At 40.6% G+C, this 22327-nt stretch overlaps 1 protein-coding gene across 2 annotated transcripts in view; it reads left to right on the top strand.

Moving 5' to 3' along the window:
- LOC126187590 (endoplasmic reticulum metallopeptidase 1-like) overlaps nt 1-22327 on the top strand; it is a 303753-nt gene that overhangs the window by 261950 nt on the left and 19476 nt on the right. For both annotated transcript variants that reach the window (XM_049928772.1, XM_049928773.1), the window contains 6 exons: nt 183-303; nt 383-688; nt 1248-1477; nt 3450-3630; nt 7224-7408; nt 9030-9185. In XM_049928772.1, the coding sequence (XP_049784729.1) occupies nt 183-303; nt 383-688; nt 1248-1477; nt 3450-3630; nt 7224-7408; nt 9030-9185 (1179 nt within the window). The remainder of the gene's footprint in view (nt 1-182; nt 304-382; nt 689-1247; nt 1478-3449; nt 3631-7223; nt 7409-9029; nt 9186-22327) is intronic.

A 22327-nucleotide genomic window follows, 5' to 3' on the forward strand; every position in this document is an offset into this window, starting at 1 on the left:
TTCTTAGAAAATAATACTGTAAAAAAAGAATGAGTACAATAACTGAAGTTAATATTAATGTATGAAAATTACATGTTGTTATCTTTAACATTTGCTGCATGTCATTTGAATGCACCATTATTTGTTTCTCAGTGTCATTTGTAGTGACGTTTGGCACTCACAAGACCTATCTTCCTCAACAGAAGTACTCTGAATCTGTTCCATATCCATATGCTTCATCACTGGCACAAGAAATATTTCAAAGTGGTATTATTCCTGGTGATACGGACTTCAGAATTTTCAGGGATTTTGGGCACATTCCAGGTAACACAAATTACAGCATTAAATTTGACTGTTGGCAATGATCTGATGAACTGACAAAATAAGTTTGGTTGTTTTGTAGGTCTCGACTTCGCATGGTCAACAAATGGCTATGTTTACCATACTAAATATGACAATGTGGAACAAATTCCATTGGGTACTCTGCAGAGAACAGGTGACAATATTCTGGCTCTTACTCTCAATATGATAAACAGCCAGGAAATTGTTGAGGCAGAACTACACAGTAAAGGAAACTTAATATTCTTTGACTTCCTGGGAGCATTCATTGTGCGGTGGTCTCAATTGTTGAACAGATTCATGAACATTATTGCAGTTGCTTTTTCAGTTTATACTGTGAAGCAGAATATGATAGCTGCCACTGATCATGGTAAGAAGGATATTCACATAACATTTTCTAAAAATGTTTTCACATTTATTAAATGGCATTCAGCCACAAAATTGCTGTAATGAATGAATCTTCATCAATGTGTTTTTCCTCCAGTAAAATCTTAAAATGATAGTTCGGAAGTGCTCTTTGTTGTTCAATTTGTTGTTCAGTTACCTAAGCCCATTGACTAGATTTTTGTTAAATATTCAAAATTACAAAATTTAGAGTTCTCAAAAATCTTTGTTTATATATTTTAAATTATATTGTGAAATGAGCTGAATTACTACATAAATTAATCAGTGTCAAATGTCAGTAATGTTAGTAGTAATTTCACTATGGCAAAAAATGTGCCATAACTTTATCAAACGGAAAGGATATTACTGCTTTCTGAACCTAAGATTTGTTTTAGTTACTCTAAATATATGAGATTAAAAAATCAAAGTATTAAATGTATAAGAGATTGAAAATCAAATTATGTGAGATGTATAAAAAATTGATGACTGTTTCTGAAGAGAAACAACATAACTAAATTAAGCTAATTTTGTAATTACTGTTACAGATGTGAAGAAAAATGTGTACTGGAGACATCTTTGTATGACTGCAGTGTCTGCTATATGTTCATGGCTATTAGGAATTTTGGCATGTATAACAATAGCTGTTATTCTTACTTCAATAGGATGTACTATGAGCTGGTATGCTAGGCCAGTGTGGATTTTTTTCTTGTACATAAGCCCTGCACTTGCTGTGCCAATGGCTTTTATCCTTGGCCTTAGCCATATTCAGAGAAAGGTAAGCTTAAATGTTCTTTAATTACACACAAAATTTGAACCATGATTTCGATTCAGAGTTCTCATTTAAAATAAATAAATAAATAAATATGATGTGCTGAAAGTAAATCTGTAGTATAGGAACCAAGGGAATTTTGTCAGCGAAGACTACAGTTACAGTGTACATGGTACAAAGTCAATTTTTGTCCTTACTACCACAAAAGAATGCTTAAACAAGACTGTATCTAACAGGAGCACTATAAAAATTATATAAAATTACCTGTTCTGTAGATTCTAAATTTAATCTCCATGGATAAATGGCAGAGAAAAGTGTAACAAAATATATTCTGTTGCCCATAAAATGGAAACAGAGTATATAGTGGTAAGTATTAAGCAACTACAGGTACAAAAACAGATTTTCAGACACAAAATATCACTTGCTTTAGATATGAGACACAGTGCTGAAAAATATCCATATCTGTAGAATTATCTGAAGTAGTGTGCAGATCCATTCTCTTCAGTCAAACAGTTCATTAAAATTGTATGGATCTGGGGATGACAAAGTGGAGGAAAAAGTTGTTGCGATGGAAAGGGGGGGGGGGGGGGGGGTGACAGACAGACATGTAGAGATATTAAAGTAATTTACATTTTTTGTGCTCTTATTTTGAGAGCTAAACTTTTCCCTGACGGACTATGGTACTGACTAGTGAAAATCAAATAAAATTAAAAGGTAATTTCAGAGAGGCAGTATCTTAACAGTAGAAAACTGTTACTATGGTACATGCTAATTTAGCCATTGTGAAACAGGCTCCAACTGACAGACCTTATGAAAATGGCATCTAATTTTAAAGAAAAGATTTAATACAAAAAATGGTACCTGACAGAGCACTTCAGGAATAAATGAAACATGGAAGCTGTGATTGTACTTCAGTATTTATTCATTTTGAATTGCTCTGCAAAAAAATGTGTAATCTTAGATAATGATTTTCAGCTGCTGTCTGATGATAGAATTGTAAACCAGAAACCACTCAATGAGACAAGTAAGACTGTCAGCTATTCACAACTTGCAATTGTCAGTAACAAGACACGTAAGTTATTGTATGTGAATTTACTGGACCAATACTTGCAATAATGGAATACAGTTAACATCGTTTTGATTCTTGAGGAAAGTGGCTGTGTGAATGGTGACGCATAAAGTTCTTCGGAAAGACTGGAAAGTGTGAAAAATATTTTGCCTGGGGACTTTGATACTGTACAGTTACTTTTCCATGGCAGATCATATTCATACCAAATACTGCTAACTTTCTTCTGATGTGGAACATAAGCATTCACAGTGCCAGCAAATGTTAAATAAGAACTGGAATCTCATTTGGGACATGGGATTTTCTTTATATACCCCAACCTGCACATTACCCATTAACGCTCAGTTTGGTTGAAATATGCTTATTTTTGTTCTTTGAAGTACATGCTGAAGAATAGAAATGAGTCTTACACATATGCAGATTTAACTCTCATTACCCCATTTTATTCCAAATAACAGTAAGTCATCTTCATGTCTTTTGATTATAATCCTAGCTGGCATAATTTGTGAGTAGCCATTATTTTCTAAATATGTCTGAAAGGAGGCATCCTATGTTTAAGGTTATTCGAGATTCATCTACTTAGCTGGTTTCGTATTACCTAACATAAGAAACAGGATTTAGATTAATAGAGCTTTCAGTTGCTTGTATGGACAAATTGACACTGTAAAGAAGTCTCTTTTGCATGGAAATGGCAATAGCTTTGATGGCTTTTATTTGCTTCCAAGGCAATGAGTAATAAAAGAAATATTGAATGGCAAATTCTGTCACTGTCTTAAAAACAGAATTTTAGATATGTTTAAGTCTCATTCAGTAATGTAATAAAACAGTAAGATAAAGGTTATTTCAAGTCCATGTTTGCGAAACAAACAGCTCTCACCTGCTGCAGCCCTCAACAGAAAGCTATTGTTTCAGGTGTTCTCCTCCCCATGGACCGTTTTCCAACTGTATTGTGATGGTTATCAAATTGCATGGACCTTAATACTCACATTCTGTACTTTGCTATCAGTGCGCAGTGGTTTTGTTGCCTGGATGTGGACATTTTTTCCATGTATTGTGAGTCTGTTGCAGAGAATAACCTACCGTCGTTGGAGAGGTAAGTGTTCCTCTGAAATCTAACAGTCTGTTTTCCAGTCCATAAAGAAAATGTTTGTGTGCAAGAGAATTTATTTTATGTTAACCAACATAGCCAGTTAAAATTGTTTCACACCAGTTACCACCGCAAATGCACAAGTCTGAGAGTGATAGTAGCATTTCTAGCCTGCACAGGAACGTGTACTTCATATGTTTCGTCAGATTGGTACAACCCACAGAAAGCATTTTCCAATTTTTCATATCCCCTCCCCATTTTGCAACTACTCCTGACTTGTAGAATGAAATTTTCACTGTACCGCGGAGTGTGCGCTGATATGAAACTTCCTGGCAGATTAAAACTGTGTGCCGGACTGAAACTCTTAACTCGGGACCTTTTCCTTTCGCGGGCAACTCCTGACTTGGTTTTCCAGTAAATCCTTTGTGTAGATTCTCATTTCTATCTGTGAATAGAGGTAGGTGGGGATACAACAAAAGTGATATGGAAAGACAACTGTATGACATATTGTAGACACACAATTAAAGCTGTTATCATGTTATTGACACATTTACATACTGACTGGACACTTATGAGATGAAATTAAGGGATGAGAAACTGGGATTGTGAAGAAAATTTTTTTTTTTTACCAAGTGATCTGCCTGCATTATCCAATAATAAAGAGATGAATGTGTAAGTTACGAGGGCAGTTCAATAAGTAATGCAACACATTTTTTTTCTGAAACAGGGGTTGTTTTATTCAGCATTGAAATACACCAGCTTATTCCCCAATCTTTTAGCTACACAACACTATTTTTCAACGTAATCTCCATTCAATGCTGCGGCCTTACGCCACCTTGAAATGGGGGCCTGTATGCCTGCACGGTACCATTCCACTGGTCGATGTCGGAGCCAACGTCGTACTGCATCAATAACTTCATCATCATCTGCATAGTGCCTCCCACGGATTGCGTCCTTCATTGGGCCAAACATGTGGAAATCTGACGGTGCAAGATCGGGGCTGTAGGGTGCATGAGGAAGAACAGCCCACTGAAGTTTTGTGAGCTCCTCTCAGGTGCGAAGACTTGTGTGAGGTCTTGTGTTGTCATGAAGAAGGAGAAGTTCGTTCAGATTTTTGTGCCTACGAACACGCTGAAGTCGTTTCTTCAATTTCTGAAGAGTAGCACAATACACTTCAGAGTTGATCGTTTGACCATGGGGAAGGACATCGAACAGAATAACCCCTTCAGCGTCCCAGAAGACTGTAACCATGACTTTACCGGCTGAGGGTATGGCTTTAAACTTTTTCTTGGTAGGGGAGTGGGTGTGGCGCCACTCATTGATTGCCGTTTTGTTTCAGGTTCGAAGTGATGAACCCATGTTTCATCGCCTGTAACAATCTTTGACCAGAAATTGTCACCCTCAGCCACATGACGAGCAAGCAATTCCGCACAGATGGTTCTCCTTTGCTCTTTATGGTGTTCGGTTAGACAACGAGGGACCCAGCGGGAACAAACCTTTGAATATCCCAACTGGTGAACAATTGTGACAGCACTACCAACAGAGATGTCAAGTTGAGCACTGAGTTGTTTGATGGTGATCCGTCGATCATCTCGAACGAGTGTGTTCACACGCTCCGCCATTGCAGGAGTCACAGCTGTGCACGGCCGGCCCGCACGCGGGAGATCAGACAGTCTTGCTTGACCTTGCGGCGATGATGACACACACTTTGCCCAACGACTCACCGTGCTTTTGTCCACTGCCAGATCACCATAGACATTCTGCAAGCGCCTATGAATATCTGAGATGCCCTGGTTTTCCGCCAAAAGAAACTCGATCACTGCCCGTTGTTTGCAACGCACATCCGTTACAGATGCCATTTTAACAGCTCTGTACAGCGCTGCCACCTGTCGGAAGTCAATGAAACTATACGAGACGAAGCGGGAATGTTTGAAAATATTCCACAAGAAATTTCCGGTTTCTTCAACCAAAATTGGCCGAGGAAAAAAATGTGTTGCATTATTTATTGAACTGCCCTCGTAAATCTTGTTTTGTTGTAACTTGTACCTGATTAGGTTGGGTAAAGGTTTTCTCTCATGTTTGTTCTTTCATTGCTCCCAACAAACCAGGTCTGTAAAATGTTTTATTATTTTCAACATCTGGTTAGTTCTTTATCTTCAAACTGATTTTAAGCAGTAACAGCTAATCTGTTTGAATGCTGTGTAAATAAAAACTAATGCTTGGAAGTCTCATGCAGATATGAATGAAACATTAGCACATTGTTTGCAACCCACTCCTTAATTTATTCATCCCTCCTCTGCTCCTCCCCTCCCCCATTTAACTGACAATCATCATTGATTTTTTTCAACCAATGTCTCATTAGTTTATCATCATCATCATCATCATCATTCTTATTATTGACATAATTACACAAGATTGAATTATATACTTGAACTAATCACAATGAAAAACTTAAAATGTAATGTAGTCCATGGTTCAAGTAAAGTGGCAGTCTTGTAGACCTAATTTAATAAAGCTGAATAAATGAATTAGAACTTGGTGTGTGGTTTGTGCACACTCATATTTTCCTACACACACACACACACACACACACACACACACACACACACACACACACACACACCTGTACCTATATATATGCACTTTTTCCAAGTAAATTTGTGTGTTACTAAATAATCATATTTAAGTAGGAGTGGTTTTGGTGATCGTTCAAAAATTACAGTTCTTGTCCTCCAGCATCATTCTGTAAAACATTCCACCACAATCATAGTCATTTAGGAAGAAATACATGCTGAAACACTTCTCTTTGTTCATACCTTTAAAATTTTACACACATTATGCTCTGTCCAGTTAAGTCCTTATTAAAGCACTGGTGTGTAAGATATGTTAATGACAATAAAAAACATGATAGCATAACTAAACTTTTTGGGTGAATATATAAATATAGACTGTTGTACATTACTTCTGAACTATAATTGTTTAATAATCAGTTTGTGATAAGTGTGCAGTGATTTGATTTCATTAACATTGACAAGATTTGTCATTTTTTAGAAAATGAACATATAATCATACAGTTACTCTAAATATTATTTATGAAACAGTAAAATAAGATAATGAAGTTAATTTGTTCGAGTTGTACTGTATTCTCACTGTAGTTATTATTAATTTTTTTTTTAATCGTCTGCTCTTCAAATCATTGTGGTGCTATGTACCCACCCACTCTTTCATTTGTAACTCCCAAATTTCCTCCCCACCTCCACCCACCTATAGTTTTTTATTTATTTATTTATTTTTTATGTGTGTGTGTGTGTGTGTGTGTGTGTGTGTGTGTGTGTGTGTGTGTGTGTGTGTGTGTGGAAGAAAAGAAATGCAGATTGCATATCTGCATCAGCCAGTTGATGAGGAGTACCTTTTAAGTAGTTAGCTATGGAAGAACATGTGTATAGTTATTTATATTGCTGTTGAAAAAAACAGCTAGTGTTTCTTTGTTTGTGTGCGCGCATCATTATTTCCTTTTATGCATGTTTAGACCTAGTATGAAGCAACTGTGCCTTTATACAAAATGGTATTTAGAAACTCAGTAAATCATTCTGTTGCAGACTGGAAGTGGCTTGTCCTGCATGTTGGTGTCATCCTTCTACCATTTTGTCAGTGTTTTTATTTAATACTTGGTGCAATGGGTCTGTACATACCCATCATGGGACGTGCTGGTTCAGGCAACTATTCTGAAATTGTTCTGGCTGGCATCACTTCAGCAATGTTTGTTTTGTTGTTCAGTTTTATAGTAAGTTCAGATATATCTCTTCTGCTTGCATTATTTCCTCCACTGATTTGTAATTTTATCACTATTGATATTATTTATCTTGCAGATGTCAAGTTACTTTTTGTTCATAATTAAGAAGAAAATTTCTTTAAAATCATTGTAGACAAGAACTGTAGTTAGCACCTTTGTAAATAAGAACGATGCTTCAGAGCAACAGCTCATACAGTACTGAATTATATGCAGTTGGTCACTTCACGGGCTTTTTCTCGCCACTGTATTTACAGTCTCTTGTTTTGGTCTTCTTTTAAGCTGGAGTTGTTAATAATGAAATGGGTATTCGAATCTTAGTGTTAATAGCCGACATTAAATTCTCAATAAGGGTTCTCATTAATTTGTTGGAAAAAGGAAAGGAATGGCCTTCAATCATTAAGACTGTTATGCACATTATAGAAGCCTTAATCATGAAATTTTGTAGCTATACTGCAAGTTTAATGTTCTTAAATTTTTCTTTCATTTTGTTCAACAATTTGATTTGTTACATAGTGACTTTAGTGACATGAGCATGTTTGTACGAGGGACTTGTGCATGTTTGTACGAGGGATCGGTGTGTGTGTGTGTGTGTGTGTGTGTGTGTGTGTGTGTGTGTGTGTGTGTGTGTGTGTGTTTTTTGCGTACAGTCAAGTTGATGCATGTTTCTATCATATATAATTATTCAGAGCTATTGTTACGGTTAATTGTTTATTGTAATAGGGTTTTGCATAGGGTCACATTCAAATTAATTTTCTTACTATACACTGAATAAATTAAATTAGGAAATTCTTACAGTGGGATTTAGTTCTTGACTATTTTATATGGAATGTTTTTGAACAGCATGTGTATCCTAATTCCTTTGTTATGTTTGTTACATTCTCCATTACCTTAGACAGCTTGATTTTCTACTCTATTATGAGCATGCACTACAGGAAAGTAGTAGATAAATTTCCTCAAATATGTTGAAATGAAGAAATGTTTCTTCTAGTAACTAAGTTACTGTTTGTGTAGACTTGGATCTATTTTTAATGAATGGATCAACCCTGTATCTGCTACATTTAAGGAACTACTCTGGAGGTACAAAATCCCACCATGTAGTGTTCATAGGTCTTCCCCAGTTTATACAAAGAAAGTGAATGACATGCATGAATTATGTAAAACTTCTTAAATTTCTTTGGTCTTGTATTGTTTTATAGTATGACACAGTGACTCTTGTAATTATAACAAGTTTGTTTACATAATGTCTGTTTTCTTTTTTTCATTGTCCTGTACTTGTCTTAGTTGTTTCAGGTTTGCTATTAGGTTTGTATTTTTTAACATTACAGTTTGTGGTTATTCAATGTTGTGAATTCTGTGTACATAATATCAGTGTTTTTTCTTCTGTGAATTACAATTATGAGTACCTGCTACATTAATATGAAGCCATCAGCTAGGAGGAGGAGGAGGAGGAGGTGGAGGTGGAGGTGGTGGTGGTGGTGGTGGTGGTGGTGGTGGTGGTGGTGGTGGTGGTGGTGGTGGTGTGGAGGAATATAGTTATGTATTTATTTTTTTATCTGTAGTAGCAATTAGTTAACACACAGACATTCTATATTTCCTTGTATTTCTATTATAGACTCCACTGATACTACTAGTGAGAAGACCAACAAGGATACTTGGTCTTTTTGGAGGCCTATCTCTCGTGGCTATTATTCTTTTAATTTTAACACCTCTGGGCTTCCCATATTCAGGGGATCCCGCTTCTCCTGCCCCACAGAGATTCATGATAGCAGTAAGTACCATTTTAAAGCACAATAAGCATCATTGTTTTTCTCTATTTTTATTGGTAGTTGAAATTATATTCATAACTGTTATTTTCAGCAATTTGAACTCAAACTGATTGTTCATACTTCATATCACACTAATTTTGTGGAAGAAACACAAATTAAATAGATGTAGAATCATATGCTGCTGCTGCTTTTCTCGTCCGTTTAGCTTCACATTAGTGAAAAAACGTAACATCTTATTCTATGACCAAAAGGCTGTCATTTTTCTTCCTCTACAACATCCATCATCATCATCATCAGTTTATTTCAGTAACCAATATTGCTTTTGACAGTGAAATGGCGTGCAATATCTCTAGTAAATCTTAACATTGGTTTGGAAATGAACTAAGAATACAGCTATGAAAACTGTTTAAATCTGTCCTTAGAAATAAAATATTTGCCATAACATTATGTGTGAATGTGATTTACAATAAAAGTAGTTAGGTAATTAACTGGCACACTGTTATTTATCTATTTATTTCGGTTTGCTAATAAATTAGTTACTATTCAGTGCTGATCAAAAGCAGTGGTAGCTAGAGACCCATTTGTAAATCAAATCAATGAGAGCTTATTCTAATTGTATACATTTCTGTGAATGAAATCAAAACTTCTGCTCTTAACTTCTGGTGACTGGGAAAGGGAATGGTTACTAAATTAGACTGTGTACTTTCTTCCAAATGTATGGTGGCTCATAATTGTCTCTCATACGTTTTACTGGTAGCCTGTCAGAGTTCATTGGACTACAGTAATCAGGGCCGTTTTAAGGCACAAATTGGTGCAAGTCACCACATGGGGCACCAAGCTAAGAAGGGCACCAGAGGCAACAACTGTAAGAATTACGTACAGGATATTTCACAATAGGTAGTGGCCATGTGAGGTGCCAGGGATGCCTAAGTGCAAGATTTGTATGTAATGTGTATTGCATTTGATAGCAAAAACTGACACTAGTAAAAGTCTTAGAGTGGAGAAAGGGGAGAGGGAGGGTGCCAAATAATAAGCATTTTCTGTGTAAAAATGTTCTCGAACCACCCCTGACAGCAATGAATTTTATTTCAAAGTATAGATACTACTGAATAGTCATTTATTCTTGTTGTATCTTACATTTGTTAATAATTTAATTAAATTAAAAGACACACTTAAAAAAGTAATAATATAATTAGCTTGCATTGAATTATAGATAATAAGATGAAGTAATGTAATATTTTAAGTTTTTCTCTGATAAACAATAGTTACATTTACATAAAGAGCTAATTATCAACAACCACCTGCTTAAAATGTCAGTTCATCCTTCATTAAATCTGTGACCAAGCAGTAATATTTCCGTACCTGTGTATCAGGTGTATTATTTTGCAATACACCTAACTACATATTCTTGAAGGCTACTGTCCTTTAGACTGTTCATGATCTCCATTTCTATACATTGGGAAGTTTGGGCATATAAGCTTAATAAACAAACAAAAGTCACAGAATTAAATTCGTTCTAAAAAAAAATCAGGGCTGGCCACAGCATGCCAAACTTCACACAAGCAGGGTGTGTGGGCCGCGGGTGGGCCAAAGCCCTTCCTGTCGAGGAAGTACCCCCAAATAATGCAACATTTCATGTAGTATTATGGTGCGGGATTTTTTTGTTCGACCCAACTCTCTTCAGTTCGGGTGAATCATGGTGACGGTACTGTTTATCGTTCGCTATTTGTTTGGGGTATGAAGGATATTCACAGGTCCAGCAACTGCTTGCATAAAAAAGAGGCAGTCTAGTGATTTATCATCAAATACCTTCAAAATTGAATGAGAATGACAGAGGGGGATAATAATTATCTGTATGCATTATGCAAAAGTTAGATGAGTCTCAGCCACAGACAATTCTTCCATCAGTGCCACAGTTCCTAGTTGTTTCTCGGTCTGACGAAGTTCAAGACTTCTCCACAGTCAGTCCTTTCATTATTCAGAAAGGTGTCAATGCAATGGCAGGTCCTGTAAAGTCTTGTTCCCGATTACGAAATGGCACCTTGTTGTTAGAAACATTAGTGCCCTCCAGGCACAAAAATTGCTGTGAACTCCACTGCGACACACCTTCCCTGTCTGGGTGGAAGCGCACCGCACTTTGAATTCATCACACAGGGTGGTTTATACATGCTCACTCGATGGATTGCCCAATGAGGAAATTTAAAACTACTTGTCTGACCAGGGCGTAACAGCTGTACAGTCATGAAAGAGAGTTGGCAAGGACTTGGGACCAACCCATACTCTCTTCTTGACATTTGACAGAGTTCAACTTCCATCGAACATTAAACTGGGATCTGAAATAATTTCAGTTCGCCCTTACATCCCCAACCCTACGCGTTGCTATCTGTGTTGGTGGTTTAATCATACCAGCCAGTCATGTTCCAATCTTGTCAAATGCATTAGATGTGGCTGGGATGCCCATGATGGTGATCGTCCACCTCCATCCCCTTGTTGCGTCAACTGTGTGGCCAACCATGCTGCTTCCTCTAGAGATTGCCCCATTTTCAAAGACAAACGAATTATTCAGGAAATTCGAGTGAAGGTAAATATAGTACTGTCCTTGCATCTCCTCTGCCTACTAAGGAGGCAGCCACGCAGACTTGCGATCTCACCTTCAGTGCCATGGTCGTTAGATCGGCCAGTGCAGAGATTGCCCGTTTAACCTCCCCACTATCACCTGCTCCTTCTAAATCACAAGCCCCAAACTCGGACGCCTGGATTTCCAAAAAAGGGCCTAATCGCAAAGATTTTTTACGTACCCCAACTTCACAACCACAGATTCCTCCCTCATCTAAACTTCCTTTTTCCAAGAAGGCTCATAAGAAACAAAGTTCCTCTCCTTCTCCACCACAGTGTGTCTCATCTACTGTGCCACCTGGCGGTAACCGCCCTCGGCAGTCTTCATTGTCGCCGAGGCACACCGCTGGCGGCGGATCAACCTGCCAATTGCTGGTGAGAGGAGGTGCCCCCGAACAACCTATGGATCAGGATGTTCTCCCTTTGGGTGAATGCCATTCTAGGCTGTCGGCCGCCGGCTTTCAATGGTCGTTGAGTTGACAGCAACCATGGTAAGATTCTTCCCTTTCCTGTCCACCCCATGTCAATTATTCATTGGAATATTCGCAGCATTCGAGCCAATAGGAATTAATTGTCGATCCTCTTAAGATCGTCTTCTATCTTCAGGAAACTAAGCTGCATCCCCACGATTGCTTTGTTTCCCCTCACTCAGTCAGTTCGGTTCAACCTCTCCTCTGTTGATGGCACTCGGGCACACGGGGGACTTACGATTCTTCTCCATGATATTGTCCATTATCACCCAATCCCCTTACAGTTCCTTCCAAGCTGTCACTGTCTCTCTTTCCCTTTCTGGGTACACCTTCTCTCTTTGTACTGTATACATTCCATTGTCCACACCGATGGCAAGAGCTGATCTCCTTCATCTTCTTCTTCTTCTTCATCTTCTTGGTCAGCGCCCCCCCTATTTGCTGGCTGGGAACTTCAATGCCCACCACCCACATTGGGGATCTCCACATCCTTGTCCGCGAGGCTCTCTATTGATTGACCTCTTACACCAAGCAGATCATGTATGCCTCAACACTGAGGAACCTACATTTTTGTCTGCCTCCACGACAAATTTCTCTCATTTGGACCTTTCGGTCAGTACTGTTCAGCTAGCTCGGCGCTTTGAATGGTTCACTCTTGCTGATACACACTCGAGTGACTATTTCCTGTGTCCTCTGATTACAGCCACAACTGCCATCTATGTGCCCGAGATGTTGGAAGTTTTCCCAAGCCGATTGGACACTTTTCTCCTCTTTAGTGACATTAGATGACCACCATTTTCCTAGTACTGACACTGAGGTCACTCATGTTACAGAAGTTACTCGTACAGCCATGGAATGTTCAATACCTTGCACCTCCGAATTGCCCCAGCGCCTCCCCGTTCCTGGGTGGAACAAGGCATGACGTACTGCAATATGAGAGTGGAGACGTGCTCTTTGCGTTTTCCGCCACTATCCTACTTTGGCAAATTGTATCCGCTATAGGCAGTTACATGCACAATGCTGTCACATCATCCACGATAGCAAGAAGGCAAGCTGGGACTGCCTTACTAGCTACTACATATGTCTGCTTGTGTCTGTATATGTGTGGATGGATATGTGTGTGTGTGTGCGAGTGTATACCCGTCCTTTTTTCCCCCTAAGGTAAGTCTTTCCGCTCCCGGGACTGGAATGACTCCTTACCCTCTCCCTTAAAACCCACATCCTTTCGTCTTTCCCTCTCCTTCCCTCTTTCCTGATGAGGCAACAATTTGTTGCGAAAGCTTGAATTTTGTGTGTATGTTAGTGTTCGTTTGTGTGTCTGTCGACCTGCCAGCACTTTCATTTGGTAAGTCACATCATCTTTGTTTTTAGGTATATTTTTCCTGCGTGGAATGTTTCCTTCTATTATTCCCACATTTCATATCTTCAGCATCTCGACTATAGCCACCACCATGGGTTGCATTTAGCGTTGGAAGCTTTTTACACTGGCCCTAGGGAAAGCCTTTATGCTGAGACTGCTGAACCTCCGCTGTCCATTCGGCAAACTGTCCTTTTGAGTCGTTACGCTGGTCATCTGTCTCCCATGCCTGCTCATTCGGCCCATGCCCTTTTTTTACGATGCCTCCTTCGATTTAGGGTATGCAGGCCACCCCTCCCCTCTACTACCACCGGGAGTCCACTTTTGTCAACTGCTACGTTCTTTCCTTCCACTTTCCTAAAACTTCCTTGACAACGGGGGGTACGGCACCACCTTGGCTTTGCCCCAGACCTGCCTGCTCTGCAATCTTTGTCAGCTTCCCAAGGATTGTACCCCCTCTTCTCGTTTATTGTCGATCATTTGCTGATCTATGCGCACAAATGGAGGATGTCACATCAATTTACATTGACATCTCAGAAATAACATTTGGTCATTCGGAGTGCCTATATTGTTGACGACACCCCTAATAGATTTCGGCTTGCCGACCAGTGTTCGGTGTTTACTGTGGATCTTTATGCTGTTCTCCAGGCTGTCTAATACATCTGTCAGCATAAGCAGATACAGTATATTATATGGTCGAATTCGCTCAGCTCTCTCCTGAGCCTCCAAGCACTTTATTGGGGGTGTCTCTGTAGCATTCCTCTGGATCCCAGGGCATGTTGGTATCCGTGTAAATGAGGCAGCTGATATAGCGGCCAAAGCTGCAGTCCCTCTTCCTCGGCCCTCTGTCTGCATGGTTCCCTTAGCCAATCTACAGTGTGTTTTATGTTGTTGTGTTTCTCTTTCATGGCACACACATTGGTCTACACTTCCCAATAACAAGTTGCATGACGTGATACATCTTCCCTGTTCTTGGACCTCTTCCTCCTGACCTCATTGTCGGGAGGAGGTAATTTTAACTAGACTCCAAATAGGGCACTGTCTTTTTAGCCATCGACATCTTTTAAATGGCAAACCTCCCCCCACTTTGTCCCCACTGCTCTCAACCATGGACGGTGAGACACCTTTTACTTCAGTGTCCTTATTTTACTCTGCTATATGCCTGTTTACAGCTGTTGCCTAATATATCTTCCATTTTAGCAGATGACACTTGCTCAGCCGATAGCGTCCTCGAGTTTATCAGTGTCAGTGAGATAACATCACCGCTCCACTTGCGGCTGATTTCCCAATCAGTTTTTTACTCTTCCCTAAGCCACAGAACGGTCACTTATGACCATGGCATTTTTGCACCCTAAAACCATAACAAAAAAGAGAAGTGTGTTCGAGCTCTTAAATGATAGAGTACGCAATCCCCTTTGGTGTGCAGCACACATTTCTGATGACATTTATTCTGTAGCTTTCCGGTCTGCTGTATATTATCAGTTTCTTCAAAAATCAGAGCCATACCTTATTACCGATTGAAAATAATAATAGTGTGAAATTTTTAGTTTATGCAATACCAACAGCTGTTGTATGTCTGTTAAACTCTTGGGTGTGAACTTTGATTTCAAATTAACTTTGAATCTCCACATAGATTGTGTATGCACAAAATGCTCAAAGATGAAATTAATAAGTGAAAAAAAATTGTGTGTCCATATCAACTACTCGGAATATTATTTGAATTACAAATGTAAACCTGCTACTCACCATATAGCGGAGATACTGAGTTGCGATGGGCACAACAAAATGATTCACACAATTATCGCTTTCAGCCATTAAGGCCATTGTGTGTGTGTGTGTGTGTGTGTGTGTGTGTGTGTGTGTGTGTGTGTGTGTGTGGTTTTTGCACAGATGTCTGCAGTCTCAGACAACTGAAACCACTCTGCGAGCAGCAGCACCAGTGCTGCAGCACACATTGAAACTCTTGCCCTGCAAGAACTTGAGCAACATGCACAACGCCACCTCAAAAAGCTCTCCATCATGGTCACTTCTTTTTCCAGCCTCGGAGTACCACAGTCCACCATGTCTACAACCATCTCCAAACCTTCCCCACGTCAGCTCATAGCTGACGAGCCCTGTCTTGCAGACCTACTACACTTCACCCACCCTCCAAAACTCCCTCCCACAACTACACAGAACCCAAAACCTAAACAGACCTGCAACACAGTCATGAAACTTTCCTCCAGAAGCCTTACTCCCATAGAAATATCAGTCCTTTCCAAGGGCCTCACCTTTTGCCCCTCTCCCAAATTCAATCATGCAGGACTAGTTAAAGGCCTTCTACCCTTCTCCTGGTCCCTAAAGTGGAAACGTCTTTTCACAACCAACCCTACCAATCAGACTCAACCAAATACCAATATTGAACCTTGCCTAACTCAGTTCAATCCTCTATCCAACCGTGATCCACCCTCACTGCCTCCAAACCACCCCCTGTTAACTTTCCAGAATTTCTTAACCTCAAACCTTGTCTCACCCTCATTCCCCAAATCCCTCAACATGCAAATTAACCTTACGTGAGCAGAAAGAACTGCAGTCAACCATCTAAGAACTGATCCCAACCTTGTAATTCTACCTGCAGACAAAGGCTCCACCACCTTGGTTTTGAACTGCAAGGATTATGTGGCAGAATGACTCTCAGCTGTCGGATACTTACACCTACAAACCTTGCCACAGTGACCCCATTCCAGTAATCCAGCAAGATCTCCAGGCGCTACTCAAATCCTTACGCTCATCCCAGAACCTCTCCCCAGAGTCCATCTCTGTAATTATCCCTACCACTCCCCGCACTCCCAGCTTCCTAAAGTCCATAAACCGAACTATTCAGAATGCCCCATTGTGGCTGGTTACTGTGCCCCACTGAGAGAATCTCTGCTCTCATAGACCTATTACCCAGAACCTGTCCTCCTATATAAAATATAGCAACCATTTCCTCGACTGACTCTCCACAGTTCCTGTCCCTTTACCACATGGTGCCCTGCTCGTCACTAATGCTGCCACCTCCAGGAACACTAACATTCCTAATGTCCATGGCCTTACTACTATCAAACACTACCTTTCCAAATGTCCTGTGGATTTCAAGCCAACAACCTCCTTCCTAGTCGCCATGACCAACTATATAGTCACCCACAATTACTTCTTTGAAGGCATTACCTACAAACAAATCCAAGGTACGGCTACAGGCACCCACATGACACCATCCTATGCCAACCTATTCATGGGCCATCTAGAGGAATCTTTTATAAACACCAAGAATTCTAAACTCCTCACCTGGTTCAGATTCATTGGATGTGAGGATGCCCTATTCACATTCCTCCAGAACCTCAACTACTTCTCCCCCATTTCCTTCACCTGGTCCTACTCAACCCAGCAAGCCACCTTCCTAGATGTTGACCTCTACCTCATAGATGGCTGCATCAGTACCTCCATCCATATCAAACCTACTAACCTCTAGCAATACCTCCACTTACACAGCTGCCACCCATTCCATACCAAGAAGTCCCTTCCATACAGCCTAGCCACCTGTGGTCATCTCATCTACAGTGATGAGCAGTCCCTCTCAAAATATACCAAGGGTCTCATTGAAGCCTTTACTGACTGCAATTATTCTCCCAACATTGTACAAAAACAAATCTCCCAGGCCTTACCTTTCTAGTCTCCCACCACATCCCAAAGTCCCACAGAGGAGCATTCTCCTCATAACTCAGTACTATCCGGGACTGGAGCAACTTAATTACATTCTCTGCCAGGGCTTAGATTACCTCTCGTCATGCCCTGAAATGAGAAATGTCGTGCCCACTGTCCTTCCCACCCCTCCTACAGTGGTATTTGCCGTCCACCAAACCTACACAATATACTCGTCCATCCTTACACAACCCCTGCTCCCAATCCCTTGCCTCATGGCTCATACCCCTGTAATAGACCTAGATGCAAGACCTCTACATCTACATCTACATTTATACTCCGCAAGCCACCCAACGGTGTGTGGCGGAGGGCACTTTGTGCCACTGTCATTACCTCCCTTTTCTTTTCTAGTCGCATATGGTTCGCGGGAAGAACGACTGTCTGAAAGCCTCCGTGCGCACTCGAATCTCTCTAATTTTACATTCATGATCTCCTCAGGAGGTATAAGTAGGGGAAGCAATATATTAGATACCTCATCCAGAAACGCACCCTCTCGAAACCTGGCGAGCAAGCTACACCGCAATCCAGAGCGCCTATCTTGCAGAGTCTGCCACTTGAGTTTGCTAAACATCTCCGTAACGCTATCACGCTTATCAAATAACCCTGTGACGAAACGCGCCACCCTTCTTTGGATCTTCTCTATCTCCTCTGTCAACCCGATTTGGTATGGATCCCACACTGATAAGCAATACTCAAGTATAGGTCAAACGAGTGTTTTGTAAGCCAGCTCCTTTGTTGATGGACTACATTTTCTAAGGACTTTCCCAATGAATCTCAACCTGGCACCTGCCTTACCAACAATTAACTTTATATGATCATTCCACTTCAAATCGTCCGCACGCATACTCCCAGATATTTTACAGAAGTAACTGCTACCAGTGTTTGTTCCACTATCATGTAATCGTACAATAAAGGATCCTTCTTTCTATGTATTTGCAATACATTACATTTGTCTATGTTAAGGGTCAGATGCCACTCCCTGCACCAAGTGCCTATCTGCCGTAGATCTTCCTGCATTACGCTACAATTTTCTAATGCTGCAACTTCTTTGTATACTACAGCATCATCCGCGAAAAGCCGCATGGAACTTCCGACACTATCTACTAGGTCATTTATATATATTGTGAAAAGCAATGGTCCCATAACACTCCCCTGTTTCACGCCAGAGGTTACTTTAATGTCTGTAGACGTCTCTCCGTTGATAACAACATGCTGTGTTCTGTTTGCTGAAAACTCTTCAATTCAGCCACACAGCTGGTCTGATATTCCGTAGGCTCTTAGTTTGTTTATCAGGCGACAGTGCGGAACTGTATCAAACGCCTTCCGGAAGTCAAGGAAAATGACATCTACCTGGGAGCCTGTATCTAATATTTTCTGGGTCTCATGAACAAATAAAGCAAGTTGGGTCTCACACGATCGCTGTTTCCGGAATCTATGTTGATTCCTAAAGAGTAGATTCTGGGTTTCCAGAAATGACATGATACGCGAGCGAAAACCATGTTCTAAAATTCTACAACAGATCGATGTCAGAGATTTAGGCCTATAGTTTTGTGCATCTGCTCGAAGACACTTCTTGAAAACTGGAACTACCTGTGCTCTTTTCCAATCATTTGGAACCTTCTGTTCCTCTAGAGACTTACAGTACACGGCTGTTAGAAGGGGGGGGGGGGGGGGGGCGGGCGGGCGGGCAAGTTCTTTCGCATACTCTGTGTAGAATCGAATTGGTATCCCGTCAGGCCCAGTGGACTTTCCTCTGTTGAGTGATTCCAGTTGCTTTTCTATTCCTTGGACGCTTATTTCAATGTCAGCCATTTTTTCGTTTGTGCGAGGATTTAGAAAAGGAACTGCAGTGCGGTCTTCCTCTGTGAAACAGCTTTGGAAAAAGGTGTTTAGTATTTCAGCTTTACGTGTGTCACCCTCTGTTTCAATGCCATCATCATCCCGGAGTGTCTGGATATGCTGTTTCGAGCCACTTACTGATGTAACGTAAGACCAGAACTTCCTAGGATTTTCTGTCAAGTTGGTACATAGAATTTTACTTTCGAATTCACTGCATGCTTCATGCATAGCCCTCCTTATGCTAACTTTGACATCGTTTAGCTTCTGTTTGTCTGAGAGGTTTTGGCTGCATTTACACTTCGAGTGAAGCTCTCTTTGCTTTCGCAGTAGTTTCCTAACTTTGTTGTTGAACCACGGTGGGTTTTTCCCGTCCCTCACAGTTGTACTCGGCACGTACCTGTCAAAAGCGCACTTTTTCCATAAACACTCAACATTGTCAGTGCCGGAACAGAAATTTTTGTTTTGATCTGTTAGGTAGTCTGAAATCTGCCTTCTATTATTCTTGCTAAACAGATAAACCTTCCTACCTTTTTTTATATTCCTATTAACTTCCATATTGAGGGATGCTGCAACGGCCTTAGGATCACTGATTCCCTGTTCTGCACATACAGTGTCTAAAAGTTCGGGTCTGTCTGTTATCAGTAGGTCCAAGATGTTATCTCCACAAGTCGGTTCTCTGTTTAATTGCTCGAGGTAATTTTCGGATAGTGCACTCAGTATAATGTCACTTGATGCTCTGTCCCTACCACCCGTCCTAAACATCTGAGTGTCCCGGTCTATATCTGGTAAATTTAAATCTCCACCTAAGACTATAACATGCTGAGAAAATTTATGTGAAATGTATTCCAAATTTTCTCTCAGTTGTTCTACCACTAATGCTGCTGAGTCGGGAGGTCGGTAAAAGGAGCCCATACATCCTCCTACCACCACCACCACCACCACCACCTACTCCAGTCTGGTCACTAACATCACCTATCCCACCAAAGGCAGGGCTATCTGTGAAACCAGTCATGTGATTTACAAGCTAAGCTGCAACCACTGTGCTGCATTGTTGATAGGCATGACAACCAACAAGCTGTCTGTCTGCATGAATGGCCACCAACAAACTGTGGCCAAAAAAAAAAAAAAAAAAAAAAAAATGGACCACCCTGTTGTTGAACACGCTGCCAAATATGATATCCCTCATCTCAATGACTGCTTAACAGCCAGTGCCATATGGATCGTTCCCATCAGCACCAGCTTTTCTGAATTGTGCTGGTGGGAACTTTCCCTGCGATACATCCTACGTTCCTGTAACTCTCCTGGCCTCAACCTTTGTTAGTCACTGTCCTCACCCATCCAGCCCCCTCCCTGTTCCCATTCCAGCACTACACAGCCATTTCACCACCCCACCCAGTCTTTTAATTTCTTTTTATTTCTCTCCTTTCCACTACTTACCCCTCCCCCTCCCCACGTTCTCTCCAACCCTCTGTCTAAACTGCGGCACTTCACTGTCTGTCATCCCCACCATACTATCCCTCCCCCTCCCCGCTCCAGCCTCCTCCTTACTACCACTCCCATCATGCACTGGTGCTGCTGCTCACAGTGTGGTTTCAGTTGTCTGAGACTGCAGACGTGTGTGTGTGTGTGTGTGTGTGTGTGTGTGTGTGTGTGTGTGTTTGTTTTGCTGACAAAGGCCTTAATGGCCGAAAGCTATAATTATGTGAATCTTTTTGTTGTGCCTATCACGACTCGGCATCTCCACTATATGGTGAGTAGCAACTTTCCTTCTCTAATATTGTTACATTCCATCCTGAATTTTCCATTGTTTGAAATATAAACCTGCATAATTTACTTTATACTTGTTAAGTACATTCCAGTGTAAACTCTTACCTAGGTTTAGTCCTAGAAATTTGACTGATTCCACTCATTCTAGATCTGTAATTTCCTGTCATTTCAACTGCTCGGTCTTGAATAGCACAACGTGTTTTTTGACATGCTAAGTCAACTTGTTTAGCTAGAACCATGTTCCTAAGCTAATGAGAAGTAATAATAATGCAGTCACAAGTTTTTTTTATGCTTCATGACCTGTAGTTAGAAAATATGTATTATCATATGGAGTGTTTACGTTGATGGGCACATCATTAACATAGAATAGGAGAATAGGATCAAAAATAGAGCCTTGGGGAGACACAGTTACTGTTCCCATTTTGTAGAACAATTGACTGTACTCTTTGCCATTCATGAGAATTAAGTCACTGTAGTGCGCTACACGCCCATTTGATATAACAGGGTGTTACCTATTACTGTTATTTTGTGACGTGCTAATCTTTTCAACAAAGTTTTTAATGGCATCTACAGACATAGGCATCAAATGGAATAGATAGCTGAAGAAGCCATTTCATTGTGTCTGATTACTTGATTATGTACATTGTATCATGCCCTTTTGGTCCTATTTGTGTTACGTGCTAATGAATAAAATATAACTGATTTCTTGAAAGTGTGGCAATGTGCAAATCCATTTTAGCATGTGCCACACGTCTGTGGTAACAGACAGGCTAGCTCTGAGCAGATGACATGTCAACCGGCACACACAGCATTGCAGACCATGTGTAGCATCAAGCAGCCTCTTGGCAGCAGGTTCTCCTCAGGGGCACTCCGTGCATAGATGCCTAGCAATGCGCATGACAAGACACGCTTTCCACAGTTCTGTTGTGATTGTAAAAATAAGTTGGTTCATGTGATACCAGCCATTTAACGGCTTGCTGAGTGATTAATTTAGGTTCAAGCCATAAGACAAGGAGTCATCTTGTTGGCATACAGCAACATAGCGTGTCTAGCAATTGCTTATGGAGAGCCAGCAGTAGAAAAACAGAGGGCTGTAAGTGATTTCAAGGGTGCAGAAAAATAGTCATCAGGGACTAATCTGATCATCAGAGTCTGGTGAATTGAACCAACCATGCAAATTGCATTCTAAACCCTGTATCAGTTGGCAAAGAAGTGACATGGTAATGCCCTGTATTAAGGAGGCCCCACTGTGTATGCACTGGACAGTGATGATATTAGAAATATATAGATGAGGAATAATTAATAACTAAGTGATTCACTGGACACTGTCCACAGAATAATATTACTCTGTGAACAATTTTTAGTTATTTCTTTGCTA

The sequence above is a fragment of the Schistocerca cancellata genome, chromosome 5 (genome assembly GCF_023864275.1).
Source record: "Schistocerca cancellata isolate TAMUIC-IGC-003103 chromosome 5, iqSchCanc2.1, whole genome shotgun sequence".
Classification (NCBI taxonomy): domain Eukaryota; kingdom Metazoa; phylum Arthropoda; class Insecta; order Orthoptera; family Acrididae; genus Schistocerca; species Schistocerca cancellata.